Below are 25,891 nucleotides of genomic sequence, written 5' to 3' on the forward strand. Positions count from 1 at the left end.
TTTACTCCTCTGCTCGGCCGTCTATTCTTCGTCGTCTCGACCCTATCCACCACCGTGGATTACGTTTAGTGTCTGGAGCTTTTTACACCAGCCCTGTGGATAGCCTTTATGCTGAGACTGCTGAAACTCCGCTGTCCAATCGGCGAGCAGTCCTTCTGAGTCGTTAGGCTAGCCATCTGTCTTCCATGCCTGCTAATCCAGCCCATGACATTTTTTTCGACGCCTCCTTTGATGTAGGGTATGCAGGCCGCCCCTCCTTCCTACTACCACCGGGAGTCCGCTTCCGTCAACTGCTCCATTCTCTTTCCTTCCGCTTTCCTAAAACCTTCTTGACAACTTGGGGTACAGCACCGCCTTGGCTCCGTCCCCAGATCTGCCTGCTCCGTGACCTTTGTCAATTTCCCAAGGATGGTAACCCTTCACTTGTTTATCGTCGGTCATTTGCTGCTCTATGTGCACAAATGAAGGAAGCCACATTTATTTACACTGATGGCTCGAAAACATCGTTAGGTGTAGGGAATGCCTATATTGTTGGCGACACCCCAAATCAATTTCGGCTTCCCGATCAGTGTTCGGTTTATACTGCAGAGCTTTACGCTGTTCTCCATGCTGTCCACTACATCCGCCGCCATCAGCGGACACAGTATGTTATCTGCTCAGATCCTCTCAGCTTCCTCCTCAGCCTCCAAGCTCTTTACCCTGTCCACATTCTGGTCCACCGTATTCAGGACTGTCTGCGCCTGCTCCACCTGGGGGCATCTCGGTGGCGTTCCTCTGGCTCCCGGGACACGTTGGTATCTGTGGGAATGAGGCGGCCGATATAGCGGCCAAGGCTGCAGTCTCTCTTCCTCGGCCAGCTATTCAGTCGCTTCCCTTCACCGATATACGGAGCGTTTTATGTCGTCGAGTTGTTCTTTTATGGCACGCACATTGGTCGACACTTCCCCATAATAAATTGCGGAACGTGAAAGCTCTTCCTTGTGCTTGGACCTCTACCTCCCGAACGCGTCGTCGGGAGGAGGTAATTTTAACTAGACTCCGGATAGGGCACTGTCTTTTTAGCCATCGACATCTTTTAAGCGGTGATCCTCCCCCACTCTGTCCCCACTGCTCTCAGCTGTGGACGGTAAGACACCTTTTAATTGAGTGCCCCTATTTTACTCCGTTACGCGCCCGTCTACAGCTGTCGCCTGATATATCGTCCATTTTAGCAGATGACACACGCTCAGCCGATCGCGTTCTCGAGTTTATTAGTGCCAGTGAAATGACGTCAGTCATTTGAAGCTTTTTTTGGGGACAACCAACCCCTTTCTGTAGTGGATTTTTAAGCCTTCCTTCTGCTTTTAGTTTCTCCAATTTTTTGAGTTTCGTTCCCATTTCTGCTGGTTTCCATTTTCGGTTTTTACTGTTTCCTAAGTCACGGACCAGGCGCTAATGACCATAGCAGTTTTGCGCCCTAAAAAAAAAACATGCCTTATCGTAAGTACAACATATAAAATATTAGTTCACTTTATTACATGAATGATAAATAGATTTACTTAACTTGATACGATCCATTGCCATAGGAATGCTTGATGGTTTCCAACTATCATTGCCTATTAAAGCAATGATGCACTAATTAACAAACTGATCTCTCTAAGTACGAAGCTCAACATTTACACTACTGGCCATTAAAATTGCTACATCAAGAAGAAATGCAGTTGACAAACGGGTATTCATTGGACTAATATATTATACTAGAACTGACAGGTGATTACATTTTCATGCAATTTGGGTGAATAGATCCTGAGACATCAGTACCCAGAACAACCACCTCTGGCCATAATAACGGCCTTGATACGCCTGGGCATTGAGCCAAGAGCTCGGATGGCGTGTACAGGTACAGCTGCCCATGCAGCTTCAACACGATACCACAGTTCATCAAGAGTAGTGACTGGTGTATTGTGACGAGCCAGTTGCTCAGCCACCATTGACCAGACGTTTTCAGTTGGTGAGAGATCTGGAGAATGTGCTGGCCAGGGCAGCAGTCGAACATTTTCTGTGTGCAGAAAGACCCGTACAAGACCTGCAACATGCACTCGTGCATTATCCTGCTGAAAAGTAGGGTTTCGCAGGGATCGAATGTAGGGTAGAGCCACGGGTCGTAACACATCTGAAATGTAACATCCACTGTTCAAAGTGCCGTCAATGCGGACAAGAGGTGACCGAGACGTGTAACCTGTGGCACCCCATACCATCACGCCGGGTGATACGCCAGTATGGCGATGACGAATACATGCTTCCAGTGTGCATTCACCGCGATGTTGCCAAACACGGATGCGTCCATCATGATGCTGTAAACAGAGCCTGGATTCATCCGAAAATATAACGTTTTGCCATTCGTGCAGCCAGGTTCGTCGTTGAGTACGCCATCGCAGGCGCTCCTGTCTGCGATGCAGCGTCAAGGGTAACAGCAGCCATGGTCTCCGAGCTGATCGTCCATGCTGCTGCAGACGTCGTCGAACTGTTCGTGCAGATGGTTGTTGTCTTGCAACCGTCCCCATCTGTTGACTCATGGATCGAGACGAGGCTGCACGATCCGTTACAGCCATGCGGATAAGATGCCTGTCCTCTCGACTGCTAGTGATACGAGGCCGTTGTGATCCAGGACGGCGTTCCGTATTACCCAGCGAGTCCATATTCTGCTAACAGTCATTGGATCTCGACCAACGCGAGCAACAATGTCGCGATATGATAAACCTTTATCAAACTCGGAAACGTTGTGGTAAGCATTTCTCCTCCTTACACGAGGCATCACAGCCACGTTTCACCAGGCAACGCCGGTCAACTGCGGTTTGTGTATGAGAAATTGGTTGGAAACTTTTCTCATGTGAGCACGTTGTAGGTGTCGCCACCGGCGCCAACCTTGTGTGAATGCTCTGAAAATCTAATGATTTGCATATCACAGCATCTTCTTCCTGTCGGTTAAATTTCGCGTCTGTAGCACGTCATCTTCGTGGTGTAGCAATTTTAATGGCCAGTAGTGTACAAAAGTACTTTTCCGTGTGAGACTTGAATAACACGTTAATCCCACTCGACGATATTGACTGCTTTAGCTTAGGTCCCGAACTGGGGGGAGTGCTTCCATGCATGGCTGTATACTGACCTCAGTGCGAGCGCGCTGCTGTGCTGAGGGAGAGGGCATATCTTTAGGTGCGCCTCCCATTCGTCTGCAGTGAGGCGTCGGTGATGTCTGTGGTATCGATAAGCGTTCCCGACTGTTATGTGGCGCCTCGATTTCTGGACGATACCAAAGATGAGCAAAATCGGCGACCTGTTGAGTGAACACTTCCCGTGTTGCGTTGTTAAGTTGTACATCTCGCGTCACTAAACACAAGAGCGCACTAGGGCAGAGAGGGTGGCGGCGGTGCGACTAGCGCGCTGCGTTACGTGTGAGGCCGTGCTGCAGGTGTGTGGCCGTGCTGCAGGTGTGGGCTGTGCCGCAGGTGGGGCCGCCATGGGCGACCGGCGCATGTCGACGTGGGACCAGCTGGCCGTGGAGGCGGCGCTGCTGCACATGGCCGGCCACGACTCCAGGACCAGCCGCCGCAGCAGGCGGCCCTCCGCGGTGCGTATCCACACCACTTCTATGTGCCTGCTCGCCGCTGTGCCTCTAGACTTACCAATATGCGCTGCTGAGGTGCATAGAGGCAGTTTATGGCGGGTCATGGCCCATCGAACATAGGCCGGTGTGGGGTGGAGCGTACACCATTAAGTCAAGTAGTGGTTTTGACTTTGTACATATGTACTATTTGTGTTTTCCTTTTTTTCGTTTATAAATGTATAGCTATTGTGTTCTTTTAATCATTAACAAAGGTCTTCTTAGGCACTTGTGGGTTTTATTGTTCTGAAGAAGGTGTAGTTATCTACGCCGAAACCTAGGTTAACACTAGGTGCTTTTTTCGCAATCGAGGCGGGGTTCTAGTTTTTTTAAATATAAGGATAAATGTCAAACATAATTTCAGCACTAACACTGTGGTTGAGATATCATACAAAATCATTGTTTAATAGATTTTGTAAATAACACAGGTCAGGTTTGCAGTGTAATTACGTGTTATTTTTGCAATAATGTATGTAGTATTAATACACACTTAGTCACTGTCGCCAATGCACAGTCCAAGCGCTGAACAAAAAACTCTCTGTTCCTGCACAGATTCTTAGAACATAGCTTTGATCATGCTCTTTTGTTCATTTACATTTTGTGAAGAACATGCTTGTGGCTAAATTTGTGAAGTGCTGTGAAATTAATGTGACTGTAAAACATATCTTATGTTTTCCAAAACGATGTGTACAGCGGGAACAAACGATCAGATACTAATAACTGTAAGTAATGCAACTAACTCGATCCCTTAATGTGAATAACTCTCGCTACATTCAGTGCTTATGTGTTCCGTCCATACATTTGCCACTGTTACACGACCCCCACAATCCTGAAGACATGCGATAACTATGTACTATCTGATGATGAACCGCTAGGCGATACGAAACCGGCAATGGAAAATAAAAACTGAATAATAAAACAAAGGCTACTGGTTGCAGTAATTTGTTGACTACTGGTTGCAGTAATTTGTCGAAACCTTTATTCATCACAGCCGCGGTGTTCCACATTCGTAACGGATAAAGGTTTTACTGTCGAACTAGTGACGCCTGGTGCATATGCAGCCACGATTATTATTTCCGGCTGACAGGTAGACCATGCAATAGGGGCTATGACTTACGTCACAAGATATGGCATCCCTCCCTCCCCTCCCCCCCCCCCTCCCCCACCAAACCAAGGAGGAGTGAAGCAGCTTCTTCTGCATTTACTGCTATGGGCGGACGAGGCCCACTGCATGCTGACCTCCATGCTTTCCCAGATGGGTTATGGTAGGACGTCAGTATCAAATCTCTTTCATTTTTATTGGGACTCATTAAAATGATTGACTGAAGTTCCTCAGCAGTGGCATACATTGATGCGTACTGGGTATGATGAAATACAAAGGCGAGGTCAATGATTACAATGTTGCGAAAAAGCACTTCTCCAAAATGAATAAGTTACTTAGCTTTTCTTCTCAGGGTAGCCTTCTCGAAGTTTCTTTTAACTGGCTGCGCACTGTCTATATGGTTATTTCCTACTTAATGTGGAAAAATACAGGTTTGTTTAAACCATGCATTAAGTTTAGAAATCTTACATTGTGGAGTTTTTTTAATCTTCGTTACTTATTGCCTCAGAATACCACAGCACATCAGAGGAAAAAAAGAGTTGAAAACTACGCCGCCTAAACGACTGCTTTCCCACACTTTGGGGGTCAACAGCCCTCTCAATTTAAGAACACAACTTCTACTAGAACACAACGCTATTAATATGCACCAAACAGTTATATAAGGATGACCTGCGATGCAAAGCTCGCAGCATGAAGATATTACAGTGTGTCGTTTACAGGGTGTCCCAGGAATAATCATCAGTATTCAGGGATGTGACAGGAACGATCATTCGAAGCAAAGAAGTCTATTAAAGATGGGCATAAAACGCAAATCTTAAGAGCTACGAGCATTTGTTCAATAGAAGAGATGTGTTTCGCGGTTGCCAAGCTGATCAAGTGCTTAAAGCTCTTAAGACATGCACTTTAGATCCCATGGTTACTGGCCGTTTCTCCTGGTTTTGGTCCACACTACCACCCCTCAGAGTATGGAAAGCAAATATGTAGCACTAGAAGAGATTTGTTTCACAATATCGAAGACGAGTAAGTGCTCATAGCTTTTCAGGAGGAGGAGGAGGAGATTAGTGTTTAACGTCCCGTCGACAACGAGGTCATTAGAGACGGAGCGCAAGCTCGGGTGAGGGAAGGATGGGGAAGGAAATCGGCCGTGCCCTTTCAAAGGAACCATCCCGGCATTTGCCTGAAGCGATTTAGGGAAATCACGGAAAACCTAAATCAGGATGGCCGGAGACGGGATTGAACCGTCGTCCTCCCGAATGCGAGTCCAGTGTGCTAACCACTGCGCCACCTCGCTCGGTCATAGCTTTTCAGGTATGCATTTTAGAGTCAGTGTTTACTAGGCTTATTTGCTTCGAATAATCATTCCTGTCTTAATATTGACCATTCGTCCTGGGATGCCCTGTATACATCCAAAGAGAGTCGTATGTGATTCGTGCAATTCATATTTACTTTAGGAATATTTTCTTACTGTCGTCCAAGAAAGTTACGGAAACAACAACAATAATAATTTTCGAACGTATTATCAACATTTGGATAAATATGTTTATCACAACTTTTCAGTGTTATTCATTTTTAGTTTGAAATAACTACTTATTGCACGTTTTTATTATTGAGCATAAGTAAAACAGTCCTTTATTTTTCAGTTTAATTATAAATAGAAAAGCAAAACTTTGCGATCTGTAACATAGTCACTGGGTTGTTTATCGAGAAGTAAATTAAAGAAAAATATATGGCGCTGATTAGTTTCATTACTAGCACTGGAAGACTGCTACAGCAGTTCTGTGGCACACTGTTCCCCTTGCATGGTAGAAGTGAGTCTTCTCCTGAGACTGATAATGGTTTGTAGTTTCTTAAATGAGGAAAGGCAACATACTGTGGCTGGATCTGGCCCGTGTGTTCATGAGGGATATCCTCTCTGCACTCAGTATGACACACGTTGCGTTTCCCAATCTGCAGATCAGAGTCGCACGATACTATTCTTTCTTCCTGTGATGCACCTATGAATAGGATATTTTGCATCAACGTCAAAATATTGCTTCCTGCTATGAAAAGAAATGGCACACCTGATCATCGGAGCTCAGTTCGAAGCGAGACTAATATCACTGAAGATAATTATACTCCAGTCACTGAGATTCCAGCTGTCGTTGGTTATTCAGCCCAACAACCGGGAGTAATGGTCAGGGGTGGCATTTCAGTTCGTTGCAGGGTATCTTTGGTGGTCATCCGCGGCACCTTTACAACACAGCGGTACGTCGACGATGTTCTACGCGCAGTTTTGTTGACCTTCATAGGAAGGTACTCTGGACATACATCTCAGCAAGGTAATGCCCACCCACACATGGCGAGAGTTTCTGCTGCTTGTCTTCGTGCTTTGCCAAACCCTACCCTGGCCAGGAAGACCGCCGGATCTCTCCCCAATTGAGAACGTTTGGAGCATTATGACCAGAGTCCTCCAACTAGCGATCTAACTCGCTAGTTGCACAGAGTTCGGCACGAATTCCTCAGAAGGGCATCCAACAACTCTATCAATCAGTGCCAAGTCGAATAACGGGTTGCATAAGGACTAGAGGTGGACCAACATGCTATTGCCTTGCTTAATTTGTGGAGCTCTTTCTCGTAAATAAATGATTCAGTGTTCCTGAATTTCTAGTCATTTGTTTGTCTGGTCATGTATATCTCATCTATCAGATACACTCCTGGAAATGGAAAAAAGAACACATTGACACCGGTGTGTCAGACCCACCATACTTGCTCCGGACACTGCGAGAGGGCTGTACAAGCAATGATCACACGCACGGCACAGCGGACACACCAGGAACCGCGGTGTTGGCCGTCGAATGGCGCTAGCTGCGCAGCATTTGTGCACCGCCGCCGTCAGTGTCAGCCAGTTTGCCGTGGCATACGGAGCTCCATCGCAGTCTTTAACACTGGTAGCATGCCGCGACAGCGTGGACGTGAACCGTATGTGCAGTTGACGGACTTTGAGCGAGGGCGTATAGTGGGCATGCGGGAGGCCGGGTGGACGTACCGCCGAATTGCTCAACACTTGGGGCGTGAGGTCTCCACAGTACATCGATGTTGTCGCCAGTGGTCGGCGGAAGGTGCACGTGCCCGTCGACCTGGGACCGGACCGCAGCGACGCACGGATGCACGCCAAGACCGTAGGATCCTACGCAGTGCCGTAGGGGACCGCACCGCCACTTCCCAGCAAATTAGGGACACTGTTGCTCCTGGGGTATCGGCGAGGACCATTCGCAACCGTCTCCATGAAGCTGGGCTACGGTCCCGCACACCGTTAGGCCGTCTTCCGCTCACGCCCCAACATCGTGCAGCCCGCCTCCAGTGGTGTCGCGACAGGCGTGAATGGAAGGACGAATGGAGACGTGTCGTCTTCAGCGATGAGAGTCGCTTCTGCCTTGGTGCCAATGATGGTCGTATGCGTGTTTGGCGCCGTGCAGGTGAGCGCCAAATCAGGACTGCATACGACCGAGGCACACAGGGCCAACACCCGGCATCATGGTGTGATTACCCTTTGTAGAGATGTGCGCCCCTCTTCAACTGAACTGCCTATTCCGGTGTCCCTTATCGCAGTATCCACATGCTTGGCGAACTTTATAAACGCGTCTCGTCATTCCTCAGTACTTCAATATTCCACTTCCTTCCACACTGGTTCTTTTGGGCGATTTCTTTAAACTTCAATCTACTCTTCATCATTTCTAAATTGTGATCTGAGTCTACACCTTCAGCTGGGTACGCCTTACAATCTAATATCTCATATCGGAGTCTCTGTCTGACAATGGTGCAGTCCAGCGGGAACCTTCCCGTGGCTCTGCGTCTTTTCGAAGCATACCTCCCCCACCGAGCGAGGTGGCGCATTGGTTAGCACACTGGACTCACTGTTGGGAGGACGGCGGATCAGACCACCGTCCGGCCATTCATATTTAGGTTTTCCGTGATTTCCCTAAATCGCTGCAGGCAAATGCCGGGTTGGATCCTCTGAAAAGGCACGGCCGATTTCCATCCCCATCCTTGACACAATACGATCTCGTGCTCCGTCCGTAGTGACCTATTTGTCGAAGGGACGTAAACCAAATCTTCCTTCCTTAACTTTACGTCCTTCTCTTGTGACTTTTGAATTGAGTATTCGTTATTACCTCCCGAACTTTATTGCAGAACTCAGTTAGTCCTTCTCCTCTTTTATTCCTGCTGACAAACCCAAATTGTCCAGTAACCTTGTATTCTATTCCTTCGCCCACAAGCGCATTGTAATCCACCTTGTCTGATACATTTTCATCTCCATTTACATACTGAATTACCCGTTCTACTTCCTCATATACCATCTCTATCTCTTCATCTGCTGCTTGCGACATTGGCATGGCGTCGTACAGTGAAAGTCTTCGGCTGACATTGTTCATGAGATTTATTCAAAATGTAAGCAGTGGTTGGGTCGAATCCGAGACGGAGGATGTTTTTATTAGCAGTCAAAGACTCTATCCCCCTGTTTCTTCGTGTTGTTCGTTGTTATTCTCGGCATTTGATCTCACTTATATCTTGATAATCTGACATTGTAGCAGCAGTAACCGATCTAACAACTGCTACAGACCTTGTTGTCTTCTATACACGTTGCCGACCGCAGCGCAGTATTCTGCCTGTTTACATATCTCTGTTTTTGAATACGCATGCCTATACTAGTTTCTTTGGAGCTTCAGTGTATTACAGAGGATAGACAGCACTCTGACCGAACGCACTGAGCTGCTGTGTTGTCTACTGATGCCATATTACAGCTGATGATGCACAGCACTTACGAATGGGATGAGAGTTTAATCTAATATCCGTTACGTATTGAACGTCACAAAGTTTGACAAATATCGAACATATGCTTGACGGCGTAACGCTTTTCATCTCCCTAAGTGTACGAATCAGCACCCCGCCCCGTCAGTCAAACATTTCCAAATAAGTGAGAAGCTTAGAAACGTGTACCAGCAAGTGAACGGAAGTGTGTGAGACGCGAGGCGCTGTTACAGGCGGCGCAGTAGATATGAGGCACTCTTCTGACAGAGAAGAAACACGCGGCAGCATGTCGCCGCAAGGAGCGCTCTGACGTTGGAGAACAGTAGCTCACTCAGCAGATGCCGGGTTCCCTGCTCTGGGGCGCACTGTTTGGTAAACACCACGACCTGAGGCCGCTGATTGGCGCGTCACAACCTCCTCTGCCAAAATAACCTCCGCTAACGTGACGGACGAACACGTTGATCGGCGGCCGGAGTGGCCGAGCGGTTCTAGGCGCTACAGTCTGGAACCGCGCGACCCATACGGTCGCAGGTTCGAATCCTGCCTCGGGCATGGATGTGTGTGATGTCCTTAGGTTAGTTAGGTTTAAGTAGTTCTAAGTTCTAGGGGACTGATGACCTCAGAAGTTAAGTCCCATAGTGCTCAGAGCCATTTGAACCATTTTTTGAACACGTTGATCCTGCGCCGCGACGTCACACTGATCGCTCGCGGAATTATTATTTTTTATCCAGAACGATCTAGTTAGGTTTCTCCAACGATTTTCTCTTACAGGATGGGATCAACATCACTGCAGAGACGTAACTCTTACTACACAATGAATGTCCGTTTTGGTTCCAACGTCGGGCTATGTCAAACCATTTTCGTTCTTCTTTTAGCCTGGTGTGCTATCGCAAACAGTTGTACCGTCCTTTCCCATCAGATAGCTTGCGCTATCTTTATTACTAACCGACTATCCTGTAACCCGGAAAACAATGCCAACTGCAGTTTGCCTATATGATGGATTCCAGAGACAAAAAATTGATTTTCAATATTTCGCCTAATTATTGAGTGAATTTAAAGATTTAAAATGCCGTCACAATCTACTTATTAAAGAGTATACTTTTAAGTTAATAGGTTAACATAATGAGACAGTGTCTTTATCACCGGGCAGCATTACTGACTTTAGCCGGCCGAAGTGGGCGAGCGGTTCAAGGCGCTTCAGTCCGGAACCGCGCGACCGCTATGGTCGCAGGCTCGAATCCTGCCTCGGACATCGATGTGTGTGATGTCCTTAGGTTAGTTAGGTTTAAGTAGTTCTAAGTTCTAGGGGACTGATGACCTCATAAGTTAAGTCCCATAGTGCTCAGAGCCATTTGAACCATTACTGACTTTTTTTATCCAATATTTGGAAATGAGAGAGCTTAGTGACAAACAAAAAACTACGCACAATTTCAAAGCTTTAAATCCCCAACAAAACAATGAAAGGAAAAAAGTTTATGCCTAACTACTTTTTCTCAGTTCATGCTGTAAAATAACCGCATCGAGCTTAACATTTCAGATTGTTACTTCTTTACTAATACGCCTACTCGTGACACATTTTGGAGGCAGTATTCATATATATCACTGAATGTACCTGCAAAATTATATCGTTGTACGAAACATAGCTTAGGAAATACGACGGCACAGACATTTAGTTACGTGAAAAGCTAGCTTCTGCTTAAAATGACGCGCAGTAAAACATCAACATCGGGTATTACGTTTCAGTTTATTATTTCATTATTACTAATTACATCTGCAACACACCTTGCACTGTCTCTCTCCTAAAACTCGAGAGGCTCACTTTGTATGGTGTTTCGGCAGATATTCGTAATTTCGTTTTTGCAGTTCGCAGATGGAATCAGCCCAAACAAACACTGCTCATCTCAGGTTTCATGCGACGCACTGTGGCAACGGAAGCTGTCTGTTTGTTTCCAGTTACAAAGAAAATGCGTTTCAAACCAGAATATTAACGCCCATTCAATAGAGCTGTGAGACATGGACAACTCTTGCTAAACATGGACCCCGACTGAACTGCTTCCATCTCCGTTGTCCCTGGAGCATTCTTCAGATCTCTTGGAAGGATAGAGTACCCAACACCGAAGTATTACGGCTCGCAAGCACAACCAGCATTTGTGCACTCTTGAGCCACCGACGTCTAAGGTGGCTGGGACATGCCAGGCGCGCGGATCCTGAACGAATACCGAATAAAGTGCTATACGGATAACTTGGGGTTGGTGTGAGGCCAGTAGGAAGACTGCACATTCGCTTCAAGGACGCCTGCAAGAGAGATCTGACCAAGGCCAGCATCGATCCAAGTCAGTGGGAAAATATAATTGGTGACCGTGTCAAGTGGCGACAAGCCGTATGCAGTGGGGTTCAGCTTGCAGAGAACGAACGCATGCAAGAAGACATCAGGAAGAGGGCAAGACGGGGGGAGAGAGCGGCCTCTGGTGAAGTCGTTCACATTTCAAGTGCCCAAACTGCAGTAGAGACTGCCACTCTTGAGTGGGACTTTTCAGCCATAGCAGATGTTGCAGAGTCTGAAACAACTGTGCTACACCATCATCCTTCGAGGATGGACGGATGCTGATGAATGAGATCTGGAAAACGCCTTTGATAATGTTATCTGGAAAGAAATGATCAACGTGCTAAAGAAAGCAGGTCTAAAATACGAAGACACCGGGTGTTGCTCAGCTTCTACAGTACACAGTACTGATCATTAAAATTGCTACACCAAGAAGAAATGCGGATGATAAACGGATATTCAGTGGACCAATATATTATACTAGAACTGACATGTGATTACATTTTCACGCAGTTTGGGTGCATACATCCTGAGAAATCAGTACCCAGAACAACCATCTCTGGCCGTAATAACTGCCTTGATACGCCTGGACATTGAATCAAACAGAGCTTGGATGGCGTGTACAGGTACACCTGCCCATGCAACTACAACACGATACCACAGTTCATCGAGAGTAGTGCCTGGCGTATTGTGAAGAGCCAGTTGCTCGGCCACCATCGACCAGACGCTTTCAATTGGTGAGATATCTGGAGAATGTCCTCGCCAGGGCAGCAGTCGAACATTTTCTGTATCCAGAAAGGCCCGTACAGGACATGCAACATGCGGTCGTGCATTATCCTGCTGAAATGTGGGGTTTCGGAGGGATCGAATGAAGAGTAGAGCCACGGGTAGTAACACATCTGAAATGTAACGTCCACTGTTCAAAGCGCCGTCAATGTGAACAAGAGGTGACCGAGACGTGTAACCAATGGCACCCCATACCATCACGCCGGGTAATACGCCAGTATGGCGATGTCGAATACACGCTCCCAATGTGCGTTCACCGCGATGTCGCCAAACACGGATGCGACCATCATGATGCTGTAAACAGAACCTGGATTCATCCGAAAAAATTACTTTTGCCATTCGTGCACCCAGGTTCGTCGCTGAGTACACCATCGCAGGCGCTCCTGTCTGTGATGCAGCGTCAAGGGTAACCGCAGCCATGGTCTCCGAGCTGATAGTCCATGCTGCTGCAAATGTCGTCGAACTGTTCGTGCAGATGGTTGTTGTCTTGCAAACGTCTCCATCTGTTAACTCAGGGATCGAGACGTGGCAGCACGATCCGTTACAGCCATGCGGATAGTATGCCTGTGATCTCGACTGTTAGTGATACGAGGCCGTTGGGATCCAGCACGGCGTTCCGTATTTCCCTCCTGAACCCACCGATTCCATATTCTGCTAATAGCCATTAGATGTCGACCAACGCGAGCAGCAATGTCGCGATACGATAAACCGCAATCGCGATAGGCTACAATCCGACCTTTATCAAAGTCGGAAACGTGATGGTACGCATTTCTCCTCCTTATACGCGGCATTACAACATTTCACCAGGCAACGCCGGTTAACTGCTGTTTGTGTATGAGAAATCGGTTGGAAACTTTCCTCATGTCAGCACGTTGTAGATGTCGCCGCCGGCGCCAAACTTGTGTGAATGCTCTGAAAAGCTAATCATTTGCATATCACAACATCTTCTTCCTGTCGTTTAAAATTCGCGTTTGTAGCACGTCATCTTCGTGGTATAGCAATTTTAATGGCCAGTAGTGTATAAGAACGAAGTGACTCTAATTAAGAATTTCCTTAAGGAACATGAAGTAAAAATTAGAAAATACGCGAGAGAAGGATGTATTATCTTTCCATTTATATTCGATGCTTATGTCCAAGAAGCTGTCGACCACTTTCGCGAATCAACTCAGGTAGGTATCAAAATTATTGGGCGGAAGACAGACATGTTATTTTACGCAGATGATATTGCTGCGGTCACGGAGACGAAAGAAGTTCTTGAGAAGGCCCACAGTACAATGGAAAGGATTTTCTGTAATCAGTATGGTATGAAAATAAACAAGAGAACCACTCAAGTCGTGTGTAGTGTCTGGACAATAGGAAAACAGAAGGGGAGACGGCTAGAAACCATGGAGTGATTCTGAGCTATAGAAGAATGATGAAAATCAGCTGGAGAAGCTGAGTTGCAAATGAAGGGGTGCTGAGAAGAGTACAGAAAACCAGATCTCTCTGGAGGCACATCTAACCAAGAAGAGACGAAGTCGTAGGACGCAATGTAAGACATGATAAAATCATTGGTGCAATGACAGAAAGAACTGTTGAGAGAAGGATTCGCCGGGGATGTCGCACATGCAGCAGAAGTCAGTGAGTTATGCATGGGGAAATGAAAAGGAAGAAATGAAATGATCCCCCTTCCGCGGGAGTTCGGTCGCAGAGGTGCGAGTCTTATTGCAGGTGACGCCACGTTGGGCGACTTTCGTGTCGGTGATGATGAGAAGACGATGAGGACAGCACAACACCCAGTCCACTAGCGGAGAAAAATCTCCATCCCGTCCGGGAATCGAACCGGCCCCGCTGCATGGAATGAAAAGGAAACCAGACAGAAGAATGGAATGGCGTACTGCTACAAACCCATCTCAGGGATGGACACTAAAGAAGAAGAAGAAGAAGAAGAAGAAGAAGAAGAAGAGCGAGAGAGATACAATATTTTTGTGTTTTGTGAAATATGGTTCAAATTGCTCTGAGCACTATGGGACTTAACATCTGAGGTTATCAGTCCCCTAGAACTTAGAATTACTTAAACATAACTAACCTAAGGATATCACACACATCCATGCCCGAGGCAGGATTGGAACCTGCGACCGTAGCGGTCACGCGGTTCCAGACTGAAGCGCCTAGAACCGCACGGCCACTAGCGGCCGGCTTTGTGAATATTTAGATTTACATTTTTGAACATTTAAATTAAGTTGGCAGTCTCTGTACCACTTTGCAATTCCCTCAACATCTGGACATTTCTGCACAGCTTTTCATCTTATACTTCATTGTAGCTAATTGTATCATTTTCGAAAAAAATTTGAGATTCCTATCTATGTGAAGTGGACTGACAAGGCAGCCAGTCCACAGTGACGGGTAGCCGAAAGAAAGGCACGCATACACACACACGCCGACGGGCGTCAAGTACTGGAACAGGCTACGTAATTAATGCTATGAAGAAAAGTACGTAGCTGGATTAATACTTATCTTTAATCAATCATTGTGGTACATCGCTCTTGACTATACACAGGAGACTTTAATTACAATCACTGTAAGGCTAATGGCGCTTTGCTAGTTCGTAGCCATTAACTTAGCTGAAGGCTATTCTGTCTCTCGGCTAATGAGAGTGAAAGGCTTCGTACATCTAGTCGCTAGCTAGGTCGTCCGTCCAACTGGGGCGAGTGCTTGTTCATATCACGAGACCTGCCTTGTGGTGGCGCTAGGTCTGCGATTACACAGTGGCGACACGCGGGTCCGACATGTACTAAATGGACCGCGGCCGATTTAATCTACCACCTAGCAAGTGTGGTGTCTGGCGGTGACACCACACTATGTTGTTTTTTAGATCACTACTGTACAATAGGAACAGTAAAGGTTCTAACAAAGTGCCCTGTGACACCTCTGATGTTACTTCATTTTCTGTTAATCACTCTGCATCCGGAATTAACACGCTGCGTCCACCCTGCCAAGAAATTCGTCAGTCCAGCTACACATTTCATTTCATATCCCATAGGGCTGTATTTTCGTTGGTAAGTATTGGTGTCATATTTCGTTGAAAACTTTCCAAAACTCCATAAATACTGCTTAGACATGTTTTTCTTGATCCGTGGCATTCCCTATGTCGTTTGAGAAGAGCGCTAGTTAAGTTTTGCATGACTAGTGTTTTCGGAATCCATGATGGTTGACACCAAGAAGATTATGTTGTTCGAGTTACCGTATTTTGTTTGAGCTCGGATTATGTTATATGAATGTACGACAGATAGATGTTAATGATATTTAGTGGTTGTTCTTTTGGAGCCGTTTCTGCTACCCTTTGTGCTTAATACCAGTGCTTTCTTCCAACTAACGGACCCAGCATTCTGTTCGGGGGTTGTACGGTATATTGTTGTCACGGTATATCTTCGTTAGGACAGGGGATATCTCAGCTGTACAGTATTTGACAGGAATTCCATCAGGGACTCGGGTATTTTTCAGTTTTAGTACCAACACACTTAGATTTCTGAAGAGCGGTGGATTTAACTGTAGATTACTTACAAAGAAATTAGAGGCCTATGTAATGTCAAGGTTATGGTTCAAATGGTTCGAATGGCTCTGAGCACTATGGGACTTAACTTATGAAGTCATCAGTCCCATAGAACCTAGAACTACTTAAACCTAACTAACCTAAGGACATCACACACATCCATGCCCTCAAGGTTATCTCTTTTCAGCTTCTGTCCACATTTTTAATCAACTGCAGAGACGTAGTAACCACTGCTGTGTCATATTATTATGGCCACATGCTACTATCCTGAGTTACCAATGTATTCAGCTTGCAAAGTAGGCAAAATGTATCATTAAGGAACGGATACATTTTCATTTGTACCTGAAGTCTTGCTGTCTGAAACATTTTCCATAACTAGTGGAGGGGTACACACAGCAATTGAGATGGCCGGCCGCTGTGGCCTAGCGGTTCTAGGCGCTACAGTCCGGTACCGCGCTGCTGCTACGGTCGCAGGTTCGAATGCTGCCTCGATCATTGCTTTGTGTGCTGTTCTTAGGTTAGTTAGGTTTAAGAAGTTCTACGTCTAGGGGACTGATGACCTCAGATATTAAGTCCCATAGTGCTTAGAGCCATTTGAACCATTTCTTTATTGAGGTGGCGCTACAAATATACGACTCATTCACAATCAGAGAAATGGGAAATATTTGGAAGTGCTTGTAGTTTAATGCAGCTATTTACGCACACTTGTAACCGAGTCAAAAAGAGCATTTTTTTCTGATGCCTTTCATCTTCCCTGGGAAAGGCTATCTTCATGCATTAGTGATGTGATATGGACGACTGATAGGCGATCAAAGGTGAAGTTTGTTTTCCAAGATCTTCTAGTTATGGATGGCTATGCCGACGTATTACATAGCTGGGAAATAACCCGTCTGTACATTTACAGTTTTGTTGCCTTCCTTGCACGTCTTTCGTGACTGCATTTACTTCAATTACTTAGTGACAGTGACATCTACTTTCAGCCTTATGGAAAGATGATTGTGTTTTAAATGCCTTAATATAGTCAGGATAAGATAACAAAATAAAGTAGGGCTATGGCAGAAACTGAAAGAACTTTCTCTCACAGGACATGAAATCTGCACGGTACGGCACACACAGTTACTTACCCATCCATCCACGCACACACACATTTTATATGTGTATATGAAGTGTGTCTGTGTGGATATATATATTATAGGGTGTCCCAGTGAAGTCAAAAATCCTTTGAGTTGTTAAGCGGCGTCATATTCCTCTCTTCAAACTTCAACAAACTTCGACTTTTCGACCCATTTTTGGGATCTTCTTCACTAGTCTTCTGGTATCCCCAGGTGGATGAACTGACTGAGTGCATGATGTTGAGGCACTTCATTGTCCATCAAGATCTCCAGTTCTTTCCCCTACAGACCATTGGTTGGACCTTGCCCTACTCCATCCCAGATTCAATATCGATGATATTCGGTGCCAGCTATTAGCTCAAAATAATTAAGCTTTTTATCAATATGTTTGATCTTTCAATTTATTTTATTTCTGTTTTGTGTTTCTTAAATGAGGAAGAAAAAAATGTGTCTGTGGAACCTTATGGGTCATAAGTCCCTAAGCTTACGCACTACCTAACCTAAATTAGCCTAAGGACAAACACACACACCCATGCCCGAGGGAGCACTCGAATTTCCGCCGGGACCAGCCGCCCAGTCTATGACTGCAGCGCCTAGACCGCTCGGCTAATCCCGCGCGGCTAAATGAGGAAGAAGCTTTTGAACTATTTAATTTTAAAATAAGCATCCCCTGTGCTAAATGGAGAGCGTACCTTACTCTGTCTCTACATAACAGCTAGCGGCTGTGTGTTTATCATCTTATCGGTCGCACTCTCCATAGAAGCCGGTGGTTTTCCTGTCTATAGCCATATTGCACCACGTGTCTAAACTTCTTCCCAACTTGATCACAAGTAGTTCATTTCTGGTGCTATAAATACTACAGTGACTAAAGAAAAAACAACATTAGGATTTAAGGATAATGTTAGTTCAGATGGACACGTCATATCCTGCCAACCATATGGGAAAGCCATAAAAGCTGAACGTCGATCTCAAGTTACACATCTAGAGGACAAGGAACATACTGCTGCAGTTTCGCGCCTGATCAAAAAACATCCTCTAAGTAGTGATGCATTTCCAGATACCTCTGCAGTACTTAATACATCAACTTATTGTGAGGATGTATATAGAGCGTTTGATTCAGCCGACATACCTCTTCCTAAGGTAAATAAACCGATGTAAGGAAATTTTCTCTCTAAATGTTCAAATCTTGACACTCCTGAAGAATCAACGTTAAGAAAAAAATTTTACCAACATCTACAACAAATTCGTTCCGTGTGTGCAAAGTTGGGTATGTTATTGTTGAGGTACTAAAAAAACGATGAAGTGATTTCGAAGAAGTTTTCTGCTAACAAGGCAAGAAATGGTCACTATGAACTGTGTGACAGTTGCAAGATTATTTAACGAAGCAATACAAATTTTGTGGCGATATGGTATGAAGTTTGACAATGTTTTACTGTTAACGACAGATGCTGCAGCATATATGAAGATGGCAGCGGCCGGCCTTGTTAGTTATCCAAAAATGATCCATGTTACATGCAATGCGCATCGTTTACACACGCTATATGAAGAAATTGGAGCCGGCCGTTGTGGCCACGCGGTTCAGGGCGCTTCAGTCCGGAACCGCGCGACTGTTACGGTCGCAGGTTCGAATCCTGCCTCGGGCATGGATGTGTGTGATGTCCTTAGGTTAGTTTGATTTAATTAGTTCTAAGTTCTAGGGGACTGATGACCTCAAATGTTAAATCCCATAGTGTTCAGAGCCATTTGAACCATTTGAAGAAATTGGAGCAGTATATCCCAATGTGGATAGACTGATTTATAATGAGCCGGCCGAAGTGGCCGAGCTGTTCTAGGCGCTGCAGTCTGGAACCGCGAGACCGCTACGGTCGCAGGTTCGAATCCTGCCTCGGGCATGGATGTGTGTGATGTCCTTAGGTTCGTTAGGTTTAACTAGTTCTAAGTTCTAGGGGACTAATGACCTCAGAAGTTGAGTCCCATAGTGCTCAGAGCCATTTGAACCATTTATAATGGTAAAGTGGGTACTTTTAAGTCAGTGATAAGAAATCACCACGTCCCACTTGTCACCCACCCCATTATTAATGTGGTGGGGAACTCGGCTTGCTGCAGTCGAGTATCATACCGAAAATTTCGATCGTTTTGCCTCAGTAGCTAATGTACTGTGGACAAAGATGATGCAGCTTCAGTTGGAAACCTTCAGGAACTGTTAAGCGACAGTGTTAAAAAATGACTTGGCGTAAGAGGATCATTCCATTAGTCATGGCAGCTATGGTATATCGTGCGAACTTGTGCCGTCACCATAGTCGCAGTAAATACTTTCGAAAGTCCATGGTAAACACTACCGAAATCAACCGACAAATGGCGACCGCACGCAAGGATGGCTCGCTACCAGCGGTTGAAACATTCAGTGTGAGGTTGACCGTGCTGCAAGATGGATCCTCCCCCACCAAGCCTGCTCACCAGACCTCAGTCCATGCGACTTCGACTCCATTCCACATGAAACCATTACGTTGGAGGTGCTTTGCAAAGAGGACAGGATGTCCTCACGGCATTTCGGCAATAGGTGGCAAGCGTTGATGGCGATGCTAATGGCATTCATCGCCTTCCCCATCGTTGACAATGGTGCGCGTATGCACTGGGGGGCTATTTTGAAGCACAGTAGTTGATTTTGATTCATTTTTGTTCCATTTGTACTTGTGTGCAATAAATTTGCGCAGCGTTTCAACGCGTGTGTTTCATTTCGGCCTTTACCGTGATCTCCTGTACTGGAACCCTGTTTTATGTTGCCATTCATATACACACTGCCGTACCGGTTAATGCAGATCGTGGAATTCTCATGTTGTCGCATTATGGCAATGTACACCGCAGTTGTCATGAGTTTTGGAATGACCCTCGTATATAACTGCTATATTGTGTTTCCTTTGCAGCAGAAGTGACAGATATGAAAAGATAGGGATCCTTCTGTCAGAAACAGTTCAAAGATTCATGACGTCGAAAGAAAAGTTAACAGTCCTTGTGGATCTACAGAACAAATATTTCAAAATAAATTCAGACATGTGTTTGAGAACAATAGTAGGATTCAACTATGTACAAAATTTGAGACGTGTGAGTTCTGCAATCAAGAAGAGACTATCGGTTTGCGTTTCAACGACGTGCCCTGCTATAAATTTGCGAGACTGGCATCTTGTAACGCGGAACGCTCCTCATCCCAGTGGAAGACAATGTGTCGGGGTAATCGTCAGTCATCTGTGATGGACAACTTGAGGATGAATCTCATTGTGTGTTGTAATTCTTCGGCAATCAGGGGGACATAGAATAAACTGCATTAGTTAATACTGCGTAGTGTTCATATTCACAAGGATAAAATGAATTACAACTAAATATTTTTACTTTTTTGTCAGACATTTCAAGTATTTTTAAAACATAAAAAATAAATAATTTCCTGATCTTTACCACCTTAAAATCCGAGCGCTAGGTATTATACACAATACCATTTACTTACGAGAAGATTTTACAAGAATAAACATTCAGCAAAATCTGTCAAGAGCACGATCCTCCATTCATTCCAGGTAAAACCTCAAATTTATTGGATGCATAACTCAGGAACTCGTCACTGCACATCCACGAGTGGGTCACAGACTGCCGGACATCTTAGACAAAGGAGACTAGGTGCTCCGGATTGTAACGTAACACATCGTGTGACGAACCCACCCAAGAACGCAACGGGCAGTGACGAGCGCGTGGGTGGCCGCGCAAGGTTGAAAACAAAGATGAGTCGAAAGTAATCAATGAATTTGAAATCGGGTGACAGATTTGGGACCTTTTGACGAGAAACAAACCGCTGCTCTATCCATAAATAACATACACTCCTGGAAATGGAAAAAGAACACATTGACACCGGTGTGTCAGACCCACCATACTTGCTCCGGACACTGCGAGAGGGCTGTACAAGCAATGATCACACGCACGGCACAGCGGACACACCAGGAACCGCGGTGTTGGCCGTCGAATGGCGCTAGCTGCGCAGCATTTGTTCACCGCCGCCGTCAGTGTCAGCCAGTTTGCCGTGGCATACGGAGCTCCATCGCAGTCTTTAACACTGGTAGCATGCCGCGACAGCGTGGACGTGAACCGTATGTGCAGTTGACGGACTTTGAGCGAGGGCGTATAGTGGGCATGCGGGAGGCCGGGTGGACGTACCGCCGAATTGCTCAACACGTGGGGCGTGAGGTCTCCACAGTACATCGATGTTGACGCCAGTGGTCGGCGGAAGGTGCACGTGCCCGTCGACCTGGGACCGGACCGCAGCGACGCACGGATGCACGCCAAGACCGTAGGATCCTACGCAGTGCCGTAGGGGACCGCACCGCCACTTCCCAGCAAATTAGGGACACTGTTGCTCCTGGGGTATCGGCGAGGACCATTCGCAACCGTCTCCATGAAGCTGGGCTACGGTCCCGCACGCCGTTAGGCCGTCTTCCGTTCACGCCCCAACATCGTGCAGCCCGCCTCCAGTGGTGTCGCGACAGGCGTGAATGGAGGGACGAATGGAGACGTGTCGTCTTCAGCGATGAGAGTCGCTTCTGCCTTGGTGCCAATGATGGTCGTATGCGTGTTTGGCGCCGTGCAGGTGAGCGCCACAATCAGGACTGCATACGACCGAGGCACACAGGGCCAACACCCGGCATCATGTGTGGGGAGCGATCTCCTACACTGGCCGTACACCACTGGTGATCGTCGAGGGGACACTGAATAGTGCACGGTACATCCAAACCGTCATCGAACCCATCGTTCTACCATTCCTAGACCGGCAAGGGAACTTGCTGTTCCAATAGGACAATGCACGTCCGCATGTATCCCGTGCCACCCAACGTGCTCTAGAAGGTGTAAGTCAACTACGCTGGCCAGCAAGATCTCCGGATCTGTCCCCCATTGAGCATGTTTGGGACTGGATGAAGCGTCGTCTCACGCGGTCTGCACGTCCAGCACGAACGCTGGTCCAACTGATGCGTCAGGTGGAAATGGCATGGCAAGCCGTTCCACAGGACTACATCCAGCATCTCTACGATCGTCTCCATGGGAGAATAGCAGCCTGCATTGCTGCGAAAGGTGGATATACACTGTACTAGTGCCGACATTGTGCATGCTCTGTTGCCTGTGTCTATGTGCCTGTGGTTCTGTCAGTGTGATCATGTGATGTATCTGACCCCAGGAATGTGTCAATAAAGTTTCCCCTTCCTGGGACAATGAATTCACGGTGTTCTTATTTCAATTTCCAGGAGTGTATTAATTTTATTTCGAAGCATATAAAGATTCAACCACGAATTTAAAGCATCTAAATAATTACAGAAACGAAAGAAACCTTGTAATAATAATTCATGGCAAATAGAGGAATCGAAATCTGTAAACGGATCTCGGCTAGCGTCATGTCGAGAGGAGTTAAGAAACTGTTCAAAAATGGCGTCGCCCGTTAAAAAGATTCAGCTTTAAACGGAGCGTCTTCTTGGACTTGAGGCGCTTACGAACACGAAACATCCCGCCGTCCCAGCGGCCGAGGCTGCGCCAGATTAGGAAACTTCTGAGGCAAAGAGGAAGCGGCAGGTCTATGGCCCAACAGACGACAGCTAGCTTCTTGATCACCCAGCAAGTTGGCACCGGAACTACTTTTTTCAGCCGTAGATAAACTAAAGTGAAGTGTGGACCAGCAGACAAAAGCCCTGAGCATCGCTGCTCCAGCCCATTCTGGAACGTCTTCTTGGAAGGTCCACTAACTACCGTCTCGCTCGCGACAGCCTATTGCCCACTCGTACGTTCCGCCATGCGACGGTAAAATTTAACGATTCGTGACTTCGGGCACAGTCTGATAACGATGCTCGCATTCGATCGCCGTTTCCTTAGTTTGACGATCACTTCGTAGTACTACGGGAGAGCAGCAGCGCTACCCATGCGGGTGAGGTTCGCCGAATTCTGTCCCCCCTCCACGCCCTTGCTTTTACTGTCGAAACCTACTCTCCCCGAAGAGTTCTCAGTTACATTTGTGTAGCTACAGGTGAAAGCTGTTTCTATGTGTCCTGCTGCGAATATGTCTATGTCAGTGGAGGCTGCCCTTGGTTAAGATTAAGTTGTTCTGTGCTAATTCCAGAATATATCTCTCTGTGCTAATTCTATATATTTTTTTGTGTTGCGTTTTCTACCACCTTCTCCCAATATCCATTCAGATCAATGGCTCCCAGCACGTAGAGTGTAGTCCGTGCCTTCCCATGGCGTGGTAGTGGGTAGAATAATAAACCTTTTCATTCAGATCACCTGGGATACGAAAAATGTGATACTCAGTTTAGGGGTGGAAGCGCAGTATGTCTAGTTTAAGGGGACCACACCCTGCCTATCTAATCCATGTTAATTTAGGCAAGTATTGGAGTCATTTCTGAAAAAACTATTTGATGCAGGACCTTAATATTTTTACTGTATGTTACATGATTCTAATAGTCAATTGTACTAGAATCTACTTTATCCATTTTATAGTTTTTAAGAAACGCTTTTTTAAATTTATTAACGAAAAATATTAATTTTTTTCTGCGGAAAATATTTTTTTGTGAACTTCCTAATGGGAAAATATTAATGAATGTAGTGCCAGAGATGGCTTTTTATGTTACGCAGAGTCTCTGAAAATTTCATTCATTTATCTATGATAGTTTCTGATATAATGGCGCATATGTACTGAAAATTTTAGTTTGCGGGAAATTGACTTTAAAGAAAAAACTTTTGAAATTTGTTACTTACAGTTAATTAAAACTGTCCTGCTGCATATGATGGCCCTTCTTTGACCTCTAGTAGGTCTTACAGCTTCTTTTTCACCTTCCTGGATGTTTGTCTTGCTTTCTTGGCCATATTAGATGCAGACCTGTCTTCATCGGCTATCCTCATTTTATCGCAATGTTGCAGCCCAGTGATCATATTTTCACCAGGATTAATACCCAGCTTTTTCAGTACCGAACACTTTCCAATAGTACCACAATTGAATGTAATAACAGCATCATGAACTCCTAGTTTCATTGTATGCATGCCTACAAATACAGATTTAGGAAGGCGGTTCCAAACTACGCTGTTGAGACATTCATTTGGGTTCTGTGTCTGCCCATGCAGACATTTCCTTATAAGGTCAGGGTGAGCCAAGTCTCTGAAAATAGGTTTAATTGCTGTAATAACAGCAGCTGGAAGAGAATGCTGGAGAGAATAAGATTCTCTAGTTGCCTGAGCCCTATTGTATTTGCACCACGGATTTTCTCCATGACATGGCTTATCATCAGTAGAGGACTTATGGAGGAACATGGCCCAAATATCTCTCTTCATTGCCTCCAGATGTTCTTTATATCTCCTAATTGCCTGCCCATAGTATACCTGCAAGTTTTCTATTTCAGTTTTAGTTAACCGACCCTGTCCAGTCAACAATTTTCCGTCTTCTAATTGTTTTCCTCTTTTATCAACAATTAGTTTTCTCAGCCTTGTTCCCAAACGTTTTTGAAAATGGCCTACACATTCTATTTTGCTAATAATGGCATCTCCATATGGCTTAGAGTTGACAGTCGGTGATAGAAAAGTGGGCGTGGCACATAAACACACGTGGTAGGAAAATGCTCTTAAAATGTTTGAAAAAAATTTCAGCAATATCCTTTTCAGAGTACTTAAATAAAACCTTCATCTATAGAAATATGATGAAAACCAAAAATCGATTTTTTTCGATCTGAACCACGGTGTGGTCCCCTGAGGAAGGTGTAAAGTATGTGGACGGTTGCCTTGCAGACATCATTTCTTCGTCCTCAGTTTAGGTCAGCATCAGTGCGGAAAGATGGCACCGAGATTGTCAAGGATGCTGGGTGTAAGAGTAACTCACAGACGAAAAGATTAGCTCTAGATATGAAAAGGCAGGACATAGAATCAAACCAGTCGAACGATGAGTTAAAGCAAGGTGAATGCCACGCACGAGTGTGCGCCAGACCACACACTTATATCCACTGCTGGCGTTCCTGACCGCAAAGAGATAAAAGGCACTCTGGAACAGCTGGGTTGAGAGGGTCTAACAGCATTAAAAGAAAAAAAAACTGTCACACGGTACGCTGTCTGATAGACACACCCATTGATCTAAAGGCGCACTGGAATCTTTAGGTTCATTCGCTTTCAGTTTAATGTTCCATGTACAACAGGGGAACTATAAAGGACTATGCTGCACGTTACGCAAAAGGTGTTTAGCTTCTTTCGCAAAAAAACTATTCCTCTCTAAACTCGGACAGAAAACACAAAATTCTGTAAACCGCCATGTTACCAGCCAACATTATTCATTAATACTAGGTTCATCTTCAGAAACAACGTTTTTGGTGTAGTGACGTAAGCAATACAGTAACGACGGATCCTTGCGGAACTCTGATAATCGAAATACAAACTCAAGTTTGCAAGTAGGGAACGTCTAGAACGAAACACAATAAAGCAATAAAGACTGTAGAAATTCCTACAGGTCTTCGGCATTACAGAGTTAGTTTTTGTACAGTGTTTGACAGTAAGCTTAAGTTCCGACCTGCAGTTTTAGTATTTGACCTAAAATTAAGAGGGGACAGAG

General features: G+C 45.6%; 1 protein-coding gene across 1 annotated transcript in view; it reads left to right on the plus strand.

Moving 5' to 3' along the window:
• Positions 1–25,891, plus strand: part of LOC126475389 (F-box/LRR-repeat protein 2) — a 710,612-nt gene that overhangs the window by 159,263 nt on the left and 525,458 nt on the right. Inside the window, exon 2 of the mRNA XM_050103215.1 lies at positions 3,486–3,607. Within this exon, the coding sequence (XP_049959172.1) occupies positions 3,497–3,607 (111 nt within the window). The 5' untranslated portion in view covers positions 3,486–3,496. The remainder of the gene's footprint in view (positions 1–3,485; positions 3,608–25,891) is intronic.

This window comes from Schistocerca serialis, chromosome 4, assembly GCF_023864345.2.
Source record: "Schistocerca serialis cubense isolate TAMUIC-IGC-003099 chromosome 4, iqSchSeri2.2, whole genome shotgun sequence".
Classification (NCBI taxonomy): Eukaryota; Metazoa; Arthropoda; class Insecta; order Orthoptera; family Acrididae; genus Schistocerca; species Schistocerca serialis.